Below are 21,060 nucleotides of genomic sequence, written 5' to 3' on the forward strand. Positions count from 1 at the left end.
ATCGACCGTCAATCCATAACGCAACCCTGCTATCAGTAAATTGTCTCTACAAACCGAACATTCATCAACACTGATTAGTCGTCAGATTTTCAAATGAAAGGGGATTAAAAGTGATGACAACTTTGTATTTAGACGAACAGAAGCGTGTGGCTACGTCAGATCGTGACCCTGCTGTCGAACCCTGCTTTTCTGTTGTGTGTTTTAGTGGTCGAAGTCGTGCTAGCAGAATATTTGTGGCTGCTGGGATACAGGAAGGGCTATTTGGCTGTCTCTTGAAGACAGTTTATAGGAAACTATTCTGTTGTAATATGGCATTGTTGAAAATGTGACAATATGTTTAAGTCTGTGAGCTGAACTGAACTTTATTTCGCACAAGGCTACATATAGTGCACGATGAGGGTTTACATGGCGACATAAAGTCTATTTAAAATTGCATAATATAGTGAGGCAAAAGGTTGACAAGTTAAGAGAGGAGGGACGTGCTTGGGCAGTATATGTATTCCGGTGCAGATATAATCACTAGGAGGGGTAGCCTAGTGGTTAAAGCGTTCGCTCGTCAAGACGAAGGCCCGGGTTCGATTCCCCACATGGGTACAATGTGGGAAGCCCATTTCTGGTATCCCCCGCCGTGATATTGCTGGAATATGTGAAAGCGGCGCGAAACAATACTCACTCACTGTAAGCACAAGGTAAAGAAGTGACAACCGCATACGACCATGAGACAGAGGACAGGCTAAATGTAGCCGATTATGTTGCTGTGATTACGAGCGGTTTTTATCTCATGAAAAATTGCGTTAAATGATATACACACGAAATGGCTCTTCCCCACGTGCACACACTGTGTGGAACTTATTCACAGTGTTCCGGGCCGATGTTCACGACATATTTCTGAAAGCGTTCGCCACGAAAATGGCTGGTTAGGCGTTAAGCAATATTCTCTCCCTTATAAAGGCGGCAGGAAATTAAGAGCCCCTCAGTTTCCTCTATTACCAACTAAAGGTATATTGTGGATTACCTATAGACGTCAGTGTTGACGGGTACAGGAATTCTTGGCAACAGTCGTCGGGCATGTTAGGGTGGCAGGTGGGATATTGAGTTATGGTTAAATGCAGGATTTATGTCGTGAAGGCTCAGAAGTTCAAAAGGAATTAATTATTTCCTCACACAAATACATATACTTGTTTGCAATCTGCAATCAAGAGAAAAAACACACGGTGTCCTCACGGGTGGCACTCTACTGTACACAGCCATTGAACAATGTACGGGAGAATCCCTGTGATCTGTGGGTGGATGTGCTGGGTAGTGATTGCTTGGGAGGGGTGGGGATGGGGAACATTATTATATTATATATATATATTATATTTTCCCCGCTGTATCCAATAAGCTATATATTTTCTGCGCACAAACAAATACCCTGTTCGTGTTCGCTATGAACACGAAATGTTTGATGATTGGGTATTTTCCTCAAAATAAAATGTTCATGTTTTCCCAAACACTCGGAGCAAACGATTTATCTTTAAATAATCCTCCATCGCAACCCCGCTCCCTCCCTTCGTCATCAGAAATTAAATGGGTGATCCCTAGATACCATGCAAATCTGCATCATGAGCTGGCCAAAATACTTGGTAACACTTTGTATTTTCACCGATTAGAAGTGTGATTTTTCACGCTTATACTGTATGCCTTAAATGTCTCGATTCAAGAAAAACACACGTTAAATCGATGGCTAGGTTTTAGATCTAATTGGAGATACATTATCAGAAGCACTTGCCGCTGTTTTTAACGAAACAGCACTCATTATACTTTGTACTTAAACTTTGTATCAACGCAGAGGTGTTCTTGTCGCTATATCCCTGAAATAATGCCGATGCAGGTAAAACTCAACTCAGGGTGGCGAATGTTAACTCTAAGATTTGAGACGCAATGACCTGAAGTCAGAACGTGTAACTATAGCGGTTGTCCAGTCGTGTTTGGGAGAATCGGATCAACGCCATTCATTGGGTTCCATGTATAATGACAGTACGGAAGATGCCATCAACTATCATATATAATGTCATTATTCAGGGGAACATTTTGCTAACAAGAAAAATTACTGTCTGCTTGTCATCAACAAAATGATTGAAAACTGTTGATGATCATATCACGTCAGCAAAAACTGATAGCTTTGTCCGCAATACTTGACGGAATCCATCCCTAGCTGTGTCAGGAATCTGGTACCCTTTGGTCGAGGTCATCAGCTGGTGTACAGTGATACAATTACGAAGATTAAGCAATTTGTACATAGTGCGGTATGACATATTAGTGGGTTGGCTGTTATAACGGGGAGGCATTTTATAGCCAGGGAAACCCATGCCTTAATAGTGAGTGAGTTTAGTTTTCCGCCGCTTTTAGCAATATTCCAGCAATATCACGGCGGGGGACACCGGAAATGGGCTTCACACATTGTGAGAATCGAACCCGGGTCTTCAGCGTGATGGGCAAACGCTTTAACTACTAGGCTACCCAACCGCCCCTTAGTGGTAGTCGTCGTGGGTGGTAGTAGTGGCAGTGTTAGCGGCAGTGGTAGTGGTAATGGTCGTGGAAGTGATGTGGCAGAAGTAATCTTAGAGATAGTATCAATGAATGATGGTGTAGCAGCTGAGGTCGTAGTAGTGGTAGTATTATCAGCAGTGGTAGTGGTGGTGGCAGTGGAAGTGACAGTGGTTGTGGTAGTGACAGTGGTAGTGGTAGTGGAAGTGACAGTGGTGGTGGTGGCCGTGGTAGTATTATCAGCAGTGGTAGTGGTAGTGACAGTGGTAGTGGTGGTGTAGCAGCAGTGGTAGTGGAAGTGGTAGTGTCAGCAGCAGTGGCAGTGGTAGTTGGCCGTGGTAGGGATGGTGTTAGTGGGGATGGTAGTGGGGATGTTAGTGGTAGTGGGGATGTTAGTGGTAGTGGTAGTGTCCGTTGAAGTGATATTGGCAGTAGTAATGTTAGTGGTGGTGTAGCAGCAGTTGTAGTGGTTGTGGTGGTGTAGCAGCAGTGGGAGTGGTGGTGTCAGTGGTAGTGTCAGTGGTAGTGGTAGAGGTGGTTTTAGTGGTGGTGTAGCAGCAGTGGTAGTGGCCGTGGAAATGGTAGTAGCAGTGGAAGTGTCAGCGGTAAAGGTATATGACGCACTGGATACCATTCAGTGTCAGCTCACCATACCAAACAATAAAACTCGGGACCTTGTATCTGTACATGTCATCCCAGTCAGCAGGACGCCTCAGAGGTAATCTGTGTCGGAGATGACGTAGTTTTACCACTCTAATAATAAACACATTTATTGATTGGGCATCCTGATGATATAAGCAACGTCAGATTTTCATCAGCAGAAAGGCAAACATCCTTCTCGGCTTAAAGCCCGAGACATCCTCATTAACCCGCTGAGGAGCTTTCACACACACCATCGTCTTTGTCCTTTGTGTTGTATTTTTAAAACTTACAACTTAAGATGACATCAGCCGCGCTGAGAAAATTACAGATCTTGTGTGTGAAAGTCTCAATTTATTGAGAACGGGAGAGTCCACTTTCAACTTTTTCAATAGGGGTGATAGGTTTGCATTCAAACCACGGAGTGAGAGTAAAAATATATCGCTGAAACTTTATGAGCATATAGTTGATATTACTGATAATGATATTGATGTTGTTTTTCTCGGTTCACGCCACACTTAATAATTCAATAACACATTAAGAAAAAAAACAAAATACAAACGCCTCACACCACTTTTCAAGTAGAATCGTCCGATTGAGACTGACGGTCGTCTGCTCTACGCTTGAATGCGCACCAATCAAATCGCTGGATTGGCGTTCGGCGACCCCGGTCTATTTTAAGGTTGACGTGCGAGAAATGTACACAAATACTGCCATGTGCTCCGCGCGTGAAGGGTGATCAGCTGACAGTTACCGACATCGATGTTTCTTTGACAAGTGTACATTTCACAATGGAAAGAGGTATGTCACTTTCATTGTTTGTTTCAAATATAGAATTCCCTTCACATATTTCAAATGCATTAACCTACTCTATGTTTACAAATCTAAATAAATAATATTTATCATGTTTGACATAATCTATTGTGTTTTTTGAAACGCTGTAACAGTTCTAAACAACATTGTTATTTTCTCATTGGCCTGAGTGACCTAATAACGAAGTTATTTAGCTGGAGTATATGTATATATAAAGTCAATTGTGGTTGACGGTGATGGTGTCAGGGGTTGTTAACGTCGCTGACACGTGCTTATTAAATGTTCTTTAGTGTTTTCATGCTACTGTCATTGTTTATCATCAACACTGGCTGACCTAACAGTTTCAAGATTCGTATCAGACCATTCATAAGTTATTGTATGAAAACATTACGTGACCCCAACAAGAAACCATTCTTCTCGCACGAGGTCGACCCCAAAACATATGTGTCTATTGCAATCCTGCTCAAATCATTTTCCTGTGCACTGAGTCGAAAAGGGTGCATGTCATATAATTTGATTCCTAACATTATCCCTGTATAACTAGATAATGGTTATGTATGAGATGGATTTCCAGGGGTCATCACGTGGGGTCAATGTCGTGCATTCAAATCACTGATTTACTTGGTCATTCATTTAATCTGTCTATGTTCTTTTGGCTATGAGGGTATGGGTTAGCTTCGAGATACATGTATTCCTGCAACTCAACCAGAAAATAGTTGTTCCAGTATCATCGTGTTCTTGTTGCATGGGTAAAGATTAACATCAACTTTAAATTGCTAAGTGGTGTTTCCAATGGGCTTTGTTTTGTGTAACTGGGATTGGGTATTACGATAAGATAGGAGGATGTAGCGAATAGCTGTGATAGCGGAGCAGGGTATCAGCATCTGTAACCTTACGTCACTTCCTCACCGTCCACTAGTGATTGCTTAGCACTGGACACATTGTCTATAGCAGGGTGTGTTCATTAGTACCATCAGCTGACGGACATGTGTATTTCATTAGCGGGTTGCGCGAAGTGTCACCCGTTTCATTGACAGGGATGCAATAGTTGTATGTGACGTATATATGTTAGACTAACAACTAGTCTCTGAAATGAACATATTTTACAAAACAAATGTAATGAAAAGGAGCCTTGAGACTTTGAACTGTGGTTATCTAGACTTGCCACATAATCTAGACGTGCATGGGCTTTCTTGTATATATTTGTTTCAGGGTCTGTATGACAGACTATATAAATGTATGTGATTTATCCTTCCATTTAAACAAAAAGAACTAAAAACAGTTGTCTTCAACAGAGCTTTTGATCAAGCGCCTAAATGGTCCGGTGATCAGGATGTTTATCCTGTTCCTTCGTTGTTGAACTGTACAAAGCTTCTTGAGCTATCTTGACAAATTACAGCGGTCAGATCGCAAGACCACGTTTATGGGTTAGGGAATTTGATAATGTGGCAATATTATTAGTTCACTTTCCATGACCTCGTAACCGCTGTTGGTATTTGCACGATGACACAGCTCCGTGGGTCGGAATCACACGGGTATCAATAAATCAGAGCCTGCTACATCGGTGACAGTCGGTCGGGCGGAACGCTGCAGAAGGAAGTGTAATTGCCAAGGTGATAGGGCTAATGAAAACATCACTGTTATCTCTCTCCACGTGATTAATTAACTGCCGTGGCGGGTGTAGATATGAAAGGGCCACCTTGTTTCACACCAGATGAGTATCTCATTATCCGATATCCTTTGCGGGTTGATCCGTTGTTGATCTATTACGTAAAACGACCTGCGTGTCAGTGGGGTGGGTCGTACCAGAATACACCTCGTAAATGTCACACGCTGGGAGCACGATTGCTAGTGTTGATCATTATGAAAATTACCTCACGAGTAATATTTTTGAAAGTATTCATAAGTCCGAGAATGTCGCTGGTTTCTATGTCGTAAGCTAAGTGTCCACGTAATGTAAATATCTTTGAAGCTACATTGCAACCAGCACGTTTCCTGTCAACACACCACGCCGTCACAGGTCAACGTCGACTTTGATGTTTCCAAGCCATCAATCATAGTGACCCGTTGACCCTGCGACCACGTGCACTGACCAGTAGTCGAGTGTGCTGGAACATTCCACACAAGAGGGTGGGCAAGCTTACAGCATATGTACAAACATTCATTGTATCTCCATCCACCTTCAGATCATTTCTCCACGCCTTGCGTGAACGTTTTGGGAGTGAGGACACCACACAAGATAAAAAGTAAAATTGCACAAATAGTGGCGGTTCCGCCCAATGACTTGATCCATAATATATGACAAGAATATTCAGAATATTTAGGGTCATGTATGTCTGATGGATGTTTCCGTTCCACTCAGCGACATGTTACTTGTTGCTGTGTAAGAGGGTATCCCATGGCAACACAAGCAAGCCAATTTATGATCATTCCGACAGCCCGCGACTTCACAGGTATTTCAGGTCACCTGGGGTCAAACGCATCGTGTTACCAGGTAACTGATTCAGCAGGTACACCAGTAATCTCCCTTGTGATTGTTGTGTTATGCAGGTGTGAGACAAGGTATGAACCACACACCAAGGATTGTCATGACAGCTATTATTTGTGATCGAACTTCAGACGTAAAATCTCTGGAATGCTATAGCCTTCACCTGGTATGAATTTAAATTAATATGTATAATCATTGCCTTTTAACCATCGACCGTATCACCCTGCCTTGGTGGGACTTGTTCTAGACGGGCCTTCAGTCGTAGTTTGTGGTACTTCTCAGTGTGTCATGCTCAGGGCCGAACATTGACCAAGTTGCAGATGCGATATAAACAAAAGGAGAGTTCATGTTTCAGTTTAACTGTTGAAACAAAAACCACATAAAATGCAAGTCAAGTTCTCTGATATTTTGGCGATCGCACACCACGTCGTAACATCAAACTCATTAGAAAGTCTTTGACCACATTGACTTCATGTATGTATACGTTTTTGATGAAAACCAACAATTCCCTTTAAATCGAAAAAAGCCCCGTAAGATAGGAGATTCAGAACCTGGGGTAATTTAGACTTGCTTCATTTAGGGCTTCAGCTTTGCAGGAAACATTTCGGTTGAGGGACTGTGAGACAGACTAAGTCGCTGTGACAACCTCTGTTCTTCAGCTATATTTCTAACACTAACTGCCCGTGTATCTGTAGGCTGGGTGAAAATAAATCAGATCGCACTTTTTGCGGAAAATGTATGGTAGTCTGCGCTGTCAAAGTAATTGGTATGTGCGTGGAGACCAAGAACAATAACGCTGCAAATGGTCTTTGATATTCCAAACAAACGTTCCCTTCTGTGTTTCAATGAAGGTCCACTTCTCTAACTGCTCATCTCTGTCTGGGAGGACTAATGAAGCCATCTGTCCGGTCGCACTTGACCCTCAAACCCCTCGGGCATCTCAATTCATCGATAGATCGATACTGAAGGCCAGATGCCGCTCTGTAATAACTAATTGGCCTAATAATTGCTGTTGGAATTATACACGCGTTTCAGGATATCCAACGACCGTTTGAAGGTTAAGGTCGTACCTTTCCAATGTCAACGAAGAAGGACCATGCTTGAGGTCCTAATAGGCCTAACCTCATTTTTGTGGAGTGATGTTTAGTTAATATGTTGTATGTGTCTTGGTAGCCATGTGAAAACTATTTTTAAACATGAAATTTATATGACTTTGAAACTCGCTAAATGTCATTGTGTCGTGTGGAACCATGGTGGGTGGGCCTGTTTCAAGTTACTAATTATAGTCTCTCCCCGTCAGTTCCCCATGCATGTAAATCACCCCTATCTTTTCCCCTCCGCCCTGACGTAAGCATCTCATCCCCAATTGTCCACTTGCGGCCATGCCCTTGGTCAGTGTGGAGATGACACGAGGAAGACTGTCCACTTGTTCTCCCATACCGCTGTGATTGATCTGTCCATTGTATGGACTGGTCACTGCCTAGTGGCCATTGTCCAGCTATTGTCAACAGAATCGCCTCATTGACTGCAGCTTTGTGATGGCCTAATATAATGTAAACAGCATCTCCCCATGGGGGCTTCGGGAAGAAATCACTTCCGGGTGACCGTCACGTGGTATTGTTTTAGCCATGTGCGCGTCAATAGGGGGCCATTGCCCGGCTGACGTCAGGAAAACGGATTCCTGTCATAAAATCCTTTGTGACAGCCTTTAACTTTCCGTTCCTGCTGTCACAGGATCCACAGAGTTGTGTCACATGCGCGACTATAATATTTCCGATATTTACATGAGAGCAATGGCAGCCGTATTTAGGTTGAATCGTGGAAAGTTGGCCAACTCTTTATACGTTCAGCTCTAGATATTTCTACTTTGTTAACAACTAAACAACCTGCCTACTAATTGCTAACGTCTGTCATGTCAACATTAGTACCATCAGTGTACAAGTTTTATTACTGGGCATAACATGATATTGGCAATTGGATATACACGGCCTCCAAGCGCCCACTCACGCATACAGAGCAATAGCCTGTCATACAGACCCTGAAACATGAAAGCCCATGCAAATCAAGAATACGTGGCAAGTCTAGATTTCCACAGACTTGTCACTTTCATTGTGCATGTAAGATTTCTTTTTAAAATTCTCAAAATAATATTTAGTTTTTGAAAAAAGTCTCAGTTTCATTATATTCTTTTTTTGTTTTATCATGGACTGTCGTTTCTGTAAAGTATGCTCATAGTTAGTAGTCTAACAGAGCAAGTGCAGCCACCACCCCGCCCCTATCACCCAGTGTCACGCAGTGTCGGTGTATCAGCGGCAGCCAGATTACATGTACTCGAAATAGTAAATGTTTTTATTCGTACAGTACTTAAAGGATTAGAAAAAGATCCTACACATGGCAATAGTAGTTCAGGACTATGTGATGTCTGGATTTGAAACTTCAATGCATCTCATTAAATCGTGTCTGTGAACGGGCATACCTGCCGAATACCAAGCCCCAATCAACGGTTGTTTGATGTTCATCACAGCCCTCTCTATATGCCAAGGTTCATCGGCCGTGATAACTAAGAGTGACAGATGAGCTCTAATATTGTTTTACCTCACTGAGTTTCACGTTTTACACACGGCACTAAATCAATGCCAGCCGTTAACCTCCGTATTTGCTAACAGTAGTGTAACGGGGGTTATTTGTCTAAACCCCTTAAGGGAACACTTCATTTCATAATCATTTTCATAATCCTTTGAGCATAAAAAGTTTATCTTTGTTCTTGCGAAAACATATTACACGGATGATTCAATTTTGTCCATCACAATTATGTCTGTCAGCCGATCAGGTTGTACTTTGATCACTGCAGGGGGTCGTGATTTGGAAGATTCGGGTTCTCTTTAATTTCGCATCTTTCAACATGAAACTGACAAAGATGTGAGAGTCTGAACATGCTAAACAAACAGTTCCAGTGACATCTGACTACTCTAATATCAGGCTGTAATTCATGATCGAGGGCGATGGAGCTGGTAGCGTTTACGAAGCTACATGATAATTATCGACAGAAAGAAATATGATTGTTCTTTGTTGACAAGGCTTCTACATCTGCCGACCTAGAGCCCTTGAAACCGCTGGGGGCGATAATTCCGTGAAATCCCCGCCTCTAAGTGCAAGCCTCATCGCAGGCACTTCATTCTAAACGTCTACACGCGAACCGCTCATATAATACTGACTGAAGGACTAAATCTGATTTCGGCTTACATTCCTAGCAGTGCGTAGACGTATTATCTAACGATGACAAAAGTAAAAAATACTGCTGTAAGGAGCTTAGGTTGTTGGCTGCTTCAACTCAGCATGACGTCACCGGCATCATCTCGCGTCACGTCGTTATCGCGAGAACAAACGCCATTTTCTCCCGTTCCATCTTGTAACTGCAGACAATAGATTCTGAAGTATGCAGCTTGGGCAGTATCCCGAGGTGACTCATGGAGCTAATCTCAGAACATTTGGATTAGGAACTTGAGCGCTTGTCCTCTGTGACTGGGAATGTCACAGTTGGAAGCACGGGTGGCGGGAGGACTCTCCAGAGGACTCTTTTCAAAAAGGAAAACCTTAATTTGCAATTGCCTTTAATAAAGCACAGACTGTCCGGCCAAACTATCGCTGTATGTCCACGTGCTGACGAGTAAGTGGCGCCATTATCGCTACTTCTGTCAAGTTTATCATTTATGTCAATGCTGAAACGTTCACGCCTGAAAAAAGGAAGCCGTTAATTGGTTTAATTGTAAATAAATGGCATTTAGTAAAAGTAATATAGCATTCAACATTACTTTTAAGGCAGATGTCCGCCAAATGATTTCTTTGAATGTGTTTATGGATGCACTTTTTTTTCCAATATACTTCCGTATAGTCATTAACGGCGCGAAGCCGTAGTAATTGTGCTTTCGTTGACATTGTTTACACGAAAGGGGTTTTGTAATTACAACTTAAGGCGATTTCTAGCATTTCACGGGCGGAAATGGCTTTTAACTTTCGTGTTGATGATAAAATATGCATTATGAGGTTGTTACAGCCTTGAAATCACTGTCTCTTGGTCCTTAATGACAGATTGTCTTCGTCTATTGCGGGCTAAAGACTGTCTCATCTGCCCTATGACAATGTACCGCGACAAAAAATAATGTCCTTGATAGCTTCCTCAACATTAAGAAAACACTTCTTACGGAATCAAAAATACTTAACCGTGTTGAATCGGGGGGAAACACTTCATTCCGGAAACAATAAAAGAAATAATATTCATAGATTTAGAATGCGGGTGATAATCAGCATCGATATGTTTGTCGTTTTGACAATTTAACGTGTTTAATGTGTAAATTGGTGTGTTGTGTTGATCCTAGTAGCACGACTCTGCTCCACTGTACACTATACTGACGAAAAGCGCAGTCAAACGCTGGCTAGATTGTGTCTGCAGCATAATGGGACGGCGTTGAACTCCGACCTGATTACTGCATGTTCAAAAGTCACGATGAAGTTACTGAAACAGATACCCGTGCCCCTATAATTCAGAAAATCACTTTATTCCATGCACAGACAATGTGATCTCGCGAGATTTGCCCACATCTGTACTCGACACGGAAATTGTTGCTATCTTCATAAGAGCAACCTTTGTCAATACGACGTAGGGCTGATTTCAACAAGGGGCTATATAATTCCTGGACGAATGTCATTCAAATGTCCAGGCTTAACAGCGATAATTGTAGGATAATCGGCCGAGGTGGGGGAGCATTTTAGCAACCCTTAATTACCCCATCGCAAGTCTTGTCTCAGTCTCTTAGGAGGGGGGACACTTGAACCCAGCTATATTTATCTTACACGACAGGGTCTAGGATCCAAATATAATTACAATCTGAATTGGACGAGTATTTATGATCGGTGTGATTATTTAGAGGGGTTAGGAGCTTAATCATCCAAAGAGCACGTGCGGCCACTTGGTTGGATCTGTAATTATATCTAGACTGGTTTTGTGATGTCCATATATGTGCGCACTGATCCCACCAGGATGTCGGAGCATCTTTTATCAACTTTTAATTCGTTATCATTTACCACGTTTTCATTATAAATATTGTTGCAGTAACCTAAAATATCTTTATATTGAAATAGGGTTTTGTTGGTCAGAGTTTAGCAAACCTAAAATCGCAATGTCAAATTTCTCCTAGAAATCACAATGGGAGACAGAATTAAACTAAATTAATGCATTCATTATCTGAGTTTCGTTAATGGAGCAGATAGTTTTTTCAAAGTGCAAATTATTAAGGAATTCAAATTTTCGAGTACTGGCTTTGAAAGAGGTTTTAAAAGGTCCACCACTTTAGCTGTTTACATGAGAAAGTATTTATCAACAAAATAATCAGCCGTGTAAATTTGATTTACCATCAAAATCACTTCAGACACAAAACAATCCAGATTATATTTGAACGGCGACAATACTTGATTTTTTAGCAATACTGAATCCAATTTGAGACTGACAATAGACTGGATAGGGAGACTGTAAATGACCCGGGAATAAAAAGTCGCTGTTGTCAATTGACAACTCCAGCGATCAGCCTCCTTCAAGTGTAAAGTAGCGGGGCTGTAGTGTTGATTGACAGATGCAAACCTCTCGATGCCTTCATAATGAAATAAATGGCGTCGTATAATAGATATTTCGAGTCTTGTGCGAGCAGGGCTGATATCTGTCTGAGAGTGGAAATATAACACTCCAAGTGCCGTCTTTGCATTTCGCCGTATCTCTTGTAACACAATACAAGTTTCACGCCTGTACAAAGAGGGCATTTGTGTGATGTTTCCCAGGACAAAGCAAGCATGATTAATCCCCGTTATACGGTGTAGAGTTTCATTGTTGTCCAAGATTTAACAAACATCTGCGCGTGCGGCAGCATTCAAGGTCCCATGTGCCATAATTAATATGGCGGAACGAGGAATGATTCACAGATCATGTGATCGACCATTAGAACTCAGCGGTAAATAAACTTCCGGAAGGTATTTAGTTAATGTCAAGAAATATGACTTCGGATGCTGTTTTGCTAATATAATATTATCAATAACTAACAGAATTAATCACGACCCACCTGCATGTCGGTTTGACATATTCACTTGGAAATTGAAATAGCTTGAGGATATTCCCGCCATGACAACTTTGGCCGTGACACGCAACATAGCGACGTTCTGCAATAAGTAAACTTGTTAATGCTCTTGTGCATGTGAGCATGAAATGCCATGAACCAGTATTTTCACTCAGTGTTGTTTGAAGATAACTTGGAAACTCTTTTATTTGAAATTACCGTGCACGGACCCATACATGCAATTTAACGGTCAGAAATTTGACAAGTCAGTTCAATGAGCATGTCCATTTCTGTAATTAACGATGATTGTAAAAGATCCGCGATGAAATAAGTCATTAACTCCGCAATTCAATCAGGAAATATGTGTCCATTACAATTGTTAAATGCTCTCTGCTGCACGGATCACTGACCCGGACGCACAGGTTGACGAAGTCGTAGCCCCATGTCACACCACCGCCACGCGTATGTCGTCCACTCAGGCGTCCGATGCAGTTTCATTTTGTTCTCAATGGCAACAAACCACGTACCTATCGCTTTTTCAAGCACACCCTTTCTGTTGAATATTATGTTAAAGTTATTCTTATTCGTTCCCATCGAAGTATCCTCAGCAAGTTACAATGCGGATCATTGAAACTGGACATTTTACACAACCTATAATTCCTTTAGAAAATCACGCAAATTTTGTAACAGTAACTCCGTCGAGGACGAGGTTCATTTTCTTGTTGAATGTAGTTTATGTAATGAAATCATATATGAGCTCTTTAATAAACTAGACATATATGATGGATCCTTCAATGCCTTATCCTCAGTTAATATAGCTATTTACGTATTTTCCAACGAATGCCGTATACAATCCATAGCTGCAACGGTTTTTACCATGTTTTATTATAGGAATGTCCACCACTGAGCCACTTAATATTATCATCTCACTGGGTCGTACTGTATTTTATGTATCTGTGACCTTTTATTATATTTTACAGTATCAATCTTTTAATATATTACTTTTATGTACACCATGGCAGGAAACTTTTATGAAATGTGTGACACTTAAAATAAAATATTTTTCTTCTTCTTGCTCATCCCCATCTTGCAAACTCCCAGTGTTAATTTGTCTTAGCTGTGCAACCTATTCGTAATGCGATTGAAGAAAAATATTTTACTTTGCATTTCCGATGCACATTTCATTGTGGCAACGTTTCATCTTTCGTTTAGGAGATTCACGTCATCATTCACTTTATGAACTTACCATATTTATTTTAACAAACATATACCCTATTCCTGGTTTCCATAACATTTGAGACATTTGGTAATCATCAAGATACCGACTAGAACAATGTTTAGTGAGACATTAACGATCACACGTATATTTTGTTTATTTCTGTGTACAGCATACACCTTCACATAAAATTTTCCCTTGTACAAATGCATCATAAACTTAATAACTCTCCACAAACAAACCGCATAAATGTACTGTTAACCGGGTAACGGTGGTATTTCGTCAAATCACACACATGGGTAAACACGCATGAGTCGTTTCCTTTGAACTTTGCCGACACGACGCTTCCTCCAGTCCTGAGGGAAACCTGTGTTTGGCATATTTCTCCTGGAGTTACTTGGGATATGAACTGAGTCGACATAAGGGACATGATGCACGCGCATGACCGAAGACAAAAGCTCGCTTAAATGTAGAGGTTGCACGCGACAGATGCACGCGCCGTCAAATATCGCCGCCAGTTGTTCTCCAGATGCGGGTTTTAGGGGAGAGGGAACCGCCATTGTATGGTGGCTACCCCTGAAACGATATAGTGACCTTTCGCGCCCATAGCCAGGGTATCTCCAAAGCTACCCACAATAATCTGCCTTGTTCAATGGATGATTTACAAAGAGAAATATTAGTCGGTTTGCAGCTCATAAACAAGCCATCAATAAGATGCGATCTTAAACATAATAATGAGGGACACAGAAGCCCGCCCTGTATCACCAGGGTTAGTTGCTTGACCGGGGTCGCTGACCGCTGCAAACAATTCGTGATCTTGTTTCAATCTGTCTGCTTATCCAACCATCTCTATTCTACAGTTTTTCAATTGTGATGCCATTATGGAAAAGTCAAGTAGCATTCTGCACTACAAGTTGAGCATGTGGTATTTCAACAAAATGATCTCAGCAAACAAACCTGCCTTTCTCATTCTTACACAGGAGGTCCTTCCAAACACCCACCCAGTTTGATAGGTTTCGTACCCTTGAACTTTCTCCCCATGCTAACTTTGAGACTAAAGTATTAGACAACGCGGTCTTATTAATAGGAATGTTTTACTTCTGAAATATGCCCCCTTCACCCTGACGTCATTGTAACCAAAACGATGACTAACAGACAAAAGGTCATTTTCTAAAAATCTGATTCTTAAATTGGTAATCGGACGTGAAAAAAGACGCCCGATGAGTCATTCTAAAAGTTGACAATTTCTTTTTAAAAAGTGAACACATCCCCATCGTCGCCTGGAGTTGGCCTGCTACACAATCAAGCCTTATACGGCTTGACAATATTCCGTAATGACATGCATGTACAAATTAGAAAGTAGGAGTCACCCAACCATAGTTGGGAGACAATACAGCTTCCCCCTCCCGACAGAGATGGGGGCTCAGCCGTCTGAAGATGACCTGAAATCAATACAGCACACATGGCCACGGTGGCCTGTCATTGATCAGCGCTTCTGTAGACACCGTACACCCGTACGCAGGGAGGGTAATCACCCCGGCTAAGAACAATACCCTCTGTCTCTGTGAGTCATCAGCGCGGCCCGGCCTTGTGCGGGAGGAGGGGTGGGGGAGACAGGGTCGGGGGTAAGAGAGATAGGGTCACTTCTCGGGGTAGGGGAGATGAGTAAGACGTGACATCACTGGTTTTAATCTGCAACTTTCATGCATACATGAGCGCATACAAGTGAATCTGATGAGTTAATATTTGGACTTTGTCGTTTAGATAATGTGCATATCCCTCCCACATGACGTCACCACGATGTCTGGACAATTGGGTTAATGTGGGCAGCCATTTTAAACTTTGAAATGTTTTTTTTGTCCAAAGCACAAAAGGTGGTGACATCGGATGTCATCCATTGAAGTCAAAACTAAACAAATCTTAATCATATTCTGGATTCATTAAAAGCTTTAAAATGTTTGCTTTACAATAAATCGCCATCCCGAGCCCCAGTGTGTTAGTTTACACCATTTAAGGTATGGTGTTAATGTTGTCTTCTAGTCGAGTGACATCTGTGTTCGTCTACCACTAAGTCCACAAAGCTAGCGTTTCCTATTGTGATGCAGGGTCCGCCTCTCTATAGAGTGTCATTTATGTTTCAGAATTATGTCCGCCGCTTCTGAAAGTGGACTCGAACCTTGGTTACACCATCAACTCGTCCAACCGCAGCATCAACAGTGTTGTTAACGTCCTCTGCAACAACCGCACAGTTACTGTGCTCAAGTGCCTTTCAAGTAGAGTCTGGAACGGCACCAAGGCGCCCTGTACACCAGGTATCATATTGAACATCATCACCATAAAACCATTTATATAGCGCCTGCTCAGTAGCACTCTCCGAACTCGAGAAATAAAAGTTAATGTTTTCTTAAGGGGGTATGTATGCAGTTTTGATTTGAAAATCTCCAAGTCGTTAACTGTCCAGTGGAAGCAACCTGCATATTGCATTCACCTCAGTATACCGTACTGCCATCAAGTATGTGCGTATGTTCTGTACTCTTGTACCGACAGCCACCCTGTTCCAAAACACTACAAGTTGCAGATTTGCAATAATGTTCTGAAATGACTTTGTGTGATTGGGGATTTGTTTGGATTCAGACGTGGAAGTTGCAGAGGCAGAAGAGGTTCAGGTGGAGACAATCATCATCATCGTGTGGGTGCTAGGTGGCGTCCTGCTGCTCGCGCTGCTCGTGCTCCTTGCTGTCATTGTGACGTCACACAAGAAGGATGTCAGGGGGAGTTCACCCAGGTATGTGTTTCTAGTCGTAATGTTTCCATACATTGTCCCATCAGTGGTAGATTTCAAACCGAAACTGTAGCTGTAGTGTTATCGAATCTCTAACTGTATCGGTTCATTCTATTTTTTTTGGTGTTTATCATACGCTATTTAGTGTATTGTTTGCGTATAACCAACAAGTCAATATGCCAACAATTACATAAATCAACTCTTTGTGTGATAAAAGCTGGCTAAACTCCAACTATTTTCAACAAAACATGTATTTTGAGATTTCTTCATTCGTAGTTTCACACATTTCAGAACGTCGATCTTCACCGTATCGTCCAACCGAAATTCACGAGGGGGAGACAACCCAGCCTTCACCACTGAGAACGAATCCCCACAAGGCCAAACGTCCTTAGCCAGAAATAGTTCCCACAGGTCGTCGCTCCGTCCTCCGTCCTATCATGAAGCTGTTTCTGGTAGAATCATCTGTGTCCCTGGCATGGCCGCAAGGATGTCACCGGACGTGGGTAGAGCGACGCCTAGCGGCGGTAGAAGAGAGATTAACAGCCCGAGAACTCGCCAAAATAGGGAAGAAAATACCAGGTCAACCAACGGTGCTAGAGGACGCTACGTATATGATTACCCGTCATGTTACTGGGAGGAAGAACCACCACCTCCATATTCACTTGTGGTCGGAGACAGACCCGAACCATCTTCGAGACTTCCAGCAAGCGCGTCACATCCACCTCGAGGTGCAACGAGTGCTGGTATAGAGTCTTCCAGAATTCAACACATAGAACGACACCGGCCCCTTCAAACCTCGGCTCCCATAGCCAGGTCAGTAAGTGAATTAAAATACTTCTAGTTGTCAAAAATGCGAAAGGATATCCTAGTATATACTGAGGGAAACAAATAAGGGAACATCACTTCATGGCTGTATTCCTTTATTTATTCTCAGATTTCCTCCGACAGCACTATTCAAAGCTGGTGATGAAAACTGGAAAATATTAAAGGAACGCTTGTGTTTTCTTGTGTTCCTTTATTTATTTCTCTCAGTATATCATCAGATCATCGTCATCGACAATTGTGATGTATGTCCTTCTGATGCACACGAAATACAATCAGTTTGTACGCCAGATGTGCCATTTCATCCTGGCTCTGAAGTAGGAGTTAGTGGTATGATATATTTCTGTAGCCTGTCATTTTCTGGAAGACGGTAAACCGGGAACATATTACACACACAATGCTGAGAAACTTGAATCACTTAGGGCGATTGTTTTTCATCGATCTTTCAACAAAAGAACGAGTCTTTGTTTAGTAATTACCCCTCCGACGCTGGTCCTTCTAATCTCCACAAACGATGCTGGCTGGTTATTAGCTATTATTGCAACCTTAATTTCATTTTGTTTCCGCTCTCATATTTCTAAACTGATATTTGTTTTACGTTACAGGTTAGAGTATGATTGTTTCTGACTGTGAAGAGTTTGGATTTCAAAAGCAGCGACGGCTCGAGATTTGCATCGGGGTGCGACGAGATTCGCCGAGACCAGTGCAATCGTTCCAAAGTGACAGAACACTTTTAACGCTTTTGTGATTTTTCACCAAAACACGGGTGATGTCATCTCAAGTCACGTGACCGTCCAGAGACAATGTCAAGAAGTCCCCATGTGCAATATATTTCAACGTGCAATCTGACATTTGATATTGACATTCCTCGTGTAATTACCTGCAGTGGGTATCATGTAGAAACAGACGTGCTTTAGTAACGTGTGCAGTGACTCTGTGTGCCAAACTTTGTGTAATGGCTGCCTGAAGTACAGGGTGGCATCTTGTGTCTGCTTTATTATGCTAGTCATGTACAAATTATCAGTAGGTGTCAATTTTGTGTATGCTTAAAATCGGTGCTACCAAACAGTATTACTTCTTCAGTACCACAATACTCGTGTTCCAGCCGCCACACTGGATGTAAATTCCAGGGAGTGGCCATCCTTCCTAACGGGCTGCCAATGGCCGTGAAAGGGCCGCTATTCTTTTTATTGTTCTAATTCTATCAATTGCCACGTCACAAAGCAGAAATACCTGTCGATCTCTTACCAAATGTGCCTCCTATCATTTCTTCCAAATAGTTGAACAGTGGCTTTTGTATGACCCCAAACTGTCATTTAAAAGCCGTATTTCTTTTTCTAGATGTACCGTCCTTGACTTAACATTAAACTAACAGGCCATTCACTTAATTTCTCGTCAACCGTGACTCCGGAACTAAACCAATCAGAATTGCGTACGGTCAAACCCTTCTGCTACATTTCGATGTTGAAATTTGGATGTGAAGTTAAGACATTAACAGGCATGTAGCAACAAGGTCCGTTTCATGGCAATGCATCCAAAACTGACAAGAATCAACTTTGGCAGTCCCGTAGCGAAGGTGAGCGTGTACAGATTGTGTAAGTATGTAGATAAGTAGATAGCATGTGCGAGTGCTAGAGTCATCCAAAGAACACTGTATATAGACCACTCCGTGCTTCCTCGACATCGTGTCAGGTAGCTTTCGCCACCATTCGTGTCGTTCCGGGATTTGCCGTGCAGGTTACGGAAAGGGGCGAGCGGTGGCGAATGATCAATTAGTCTAACTAGTTCAGCAACTTGTCGGATCTTTCCGTCACCACGGATACGACCGATCTGGATTTTGCGGCATTGCCTAAACGGTATTATTGACAGAAGTCTTCCATTAGCAGATTAGATCATCTTCACATGTACATATACATTTACTGCAATTCACATTGCACTGTGCACCTGAGCCTTAAATCAAAGTTGTGTATATATAATCTAAAAGTATTACATTTTCTGTCGTTCGCGTTATTTTGAATGTTCACAATGTTTAATCCAGTGAGTGAAGGTTGTAATCGTCTTTGTTTTAAATAGAAGTCTCATAGCTAACCCTGTCGCCAGTGACCTTGTGTCATATATCCCCACTGCTAGCTTGTTTCAGTTCCCACTCCTGTACATTGCACCGTGTGATAATCTTTTGTAAATGTGTTTTAAAATGTGATGTCATCCATGTCATATTAATCTTTCACTTTCATACTGCTCCTGTAAGTGTGCCTTCATATGTTTTGATACAGTAATATATTTACCTGTTTACATGTAAACCCATGTAGTGTGCCTTTCACTCAAGTCTGTGATGTCTGTCACTACAGACACATGTCATCACACAACGTTCATGCCCATCCCCAATCGTCTGTTACCCAAGGGGGCGATGTTCACGATATCATTGTAAATAATCACATGTATCTACAGCTCACTGAAAGAGACGAGTACCAACATTTGCAGGAAAGCAATATTTATGGCAAATATGACCATACGTGATTTTAAGGGTGCTCTTGCAGGCTGTCTTGTACTAAACATCTGGCTAGCTATTCTCGAAACGTTCTATCCCTACGAACTTCTTAAGCCCATTCTTAACACATCCCTACGATCTAAGTTTGCCATTCTTAGGGCTACGATCGTTTCGAGAATAAGTGCCCTGATCTTATAGACTACATACGATGAAATCCAGTTTCGAGGTATCTCTGTAATCATTGCTAAAACTGTTTTATACTTTATTACGACTTTGTGATTATATGCAATGACCTGTCCCTACTTCGTGTGCCTGACAATATGTCCATGTTGTTACTTGTTTTTTCCCTGTCCATTTTCATTATTGTCTTCCAAATAAAGACGTTTTAAATGTATATACTTTTCCTTTGTGCATATGTAAATATTGTATACCGTGAATGCCTCACAGAATGTTTCACATATCTCAATACCACTGCATTCAAAGTCAATGTTTGTCCAAAATAAATTCCCAAGCTCATTTTCGCAATCATTTGTCTCATTATCGGCAGCTAGGAAGTAAATCATTTACGAAAAGTAACCTCTTATCGCATACTGAGTGTATATTTTGACATATCGAATTAACTTTACTAAATTGAAAGTAATATTTAGGAGATAAACATACTGTGTTGGAAAATCAGAGGTATATCACGAAATTATAATAGCTCCAAATTTGATTTAAAAGCAAACGCGTAGCTTGAGGTTTTAAATAAAAGAACAATCTATAATAATTTCGTTATATCTCTGATTTTCTAACACAGTATGCTTATCTCCATTCTACCATAACCGTATTATTAAGATTAAAACAAATACATACTGTGATGGAAAATCAGAGGTATATAACGTGATTATATACCTCTGACTTTAATTGACCAATCACAATCCAGTATTTACTGAAGTCACGGGAGAATACTACAAAAGTATATACTAGTTAAGAAACAACACTGCCACAAAGTGATGTTGGTACATGGGGCGTGCATTGATCAAACTGCCAGTGAAATATTGTTAGTCGACGCGGACATGATTTTCGTTTTCGTGCAGTTTTAAAATCACGATTGATATAAATATCAGCGCATCTCTGGAGCGGCTGATGTGTTCCTGTCACGCATCCGGAAGAGGCGGGCCAGCCAGTGGACCAGCCACTTCA

General features: G+C 41.7%; 1 protein-coding gene across 2 annotated transcripts; it reads left to right on the plus strand.

Annotated features, from left to right (window-relative positions):
- The first annotated feature begins 3,886 nt into the window (after window positions 1–3,886).
- On the plus strand, window positions 3,887–20,272 carry LOC124264298. 2 transcript variants are annotated; one of them, XM_046699039.1, is made up of 5 exons: window positions 3,887–3,969; window positions 15,928–16,098; window positions 16,421–16,571; window positions 16,860–17,385; window positions 17,996–20,272. In XM_046699039.1, the coding sequence occupies exons 1-5, from the start codon at window positions 3,960–3,962 to the stop codon at window positions 18,005–18,007; spliced, it is 870 nt and encodes a 289-aa protein (XP_046554995.1). In that variant the 5' UTR covers window positions 3,887–3,959; the 3' UTR covers window positions 18,008–20,272. The 2 variants fall into 2 exon arrangements, with proteins under 2 accessions (XP_046554995.1, XP_046554994.1); XM_046699038.1 differs by having other exon boundaries at window positions 16,860–17,381.
- The last annotated feature ends 788 nt before the right edge of the window (window positions 20,273–21,060 follow it).

This window comes from Haliotis rubra, unplaced genomic scaffold (genome assembly GCF_003918875.1).
Source record: "Haliotis rubra isolate DU_JTF1 unplaced genomic scaffold, ASM391887v1 Scf919, whole genome shotgun sequence".
Lineage (NCBI taxonomy): Eukaryota > Metazoa > Mollusca > Gastropoda > Lepetellida > Haliotidae > Haliotis > Haliotis rubra.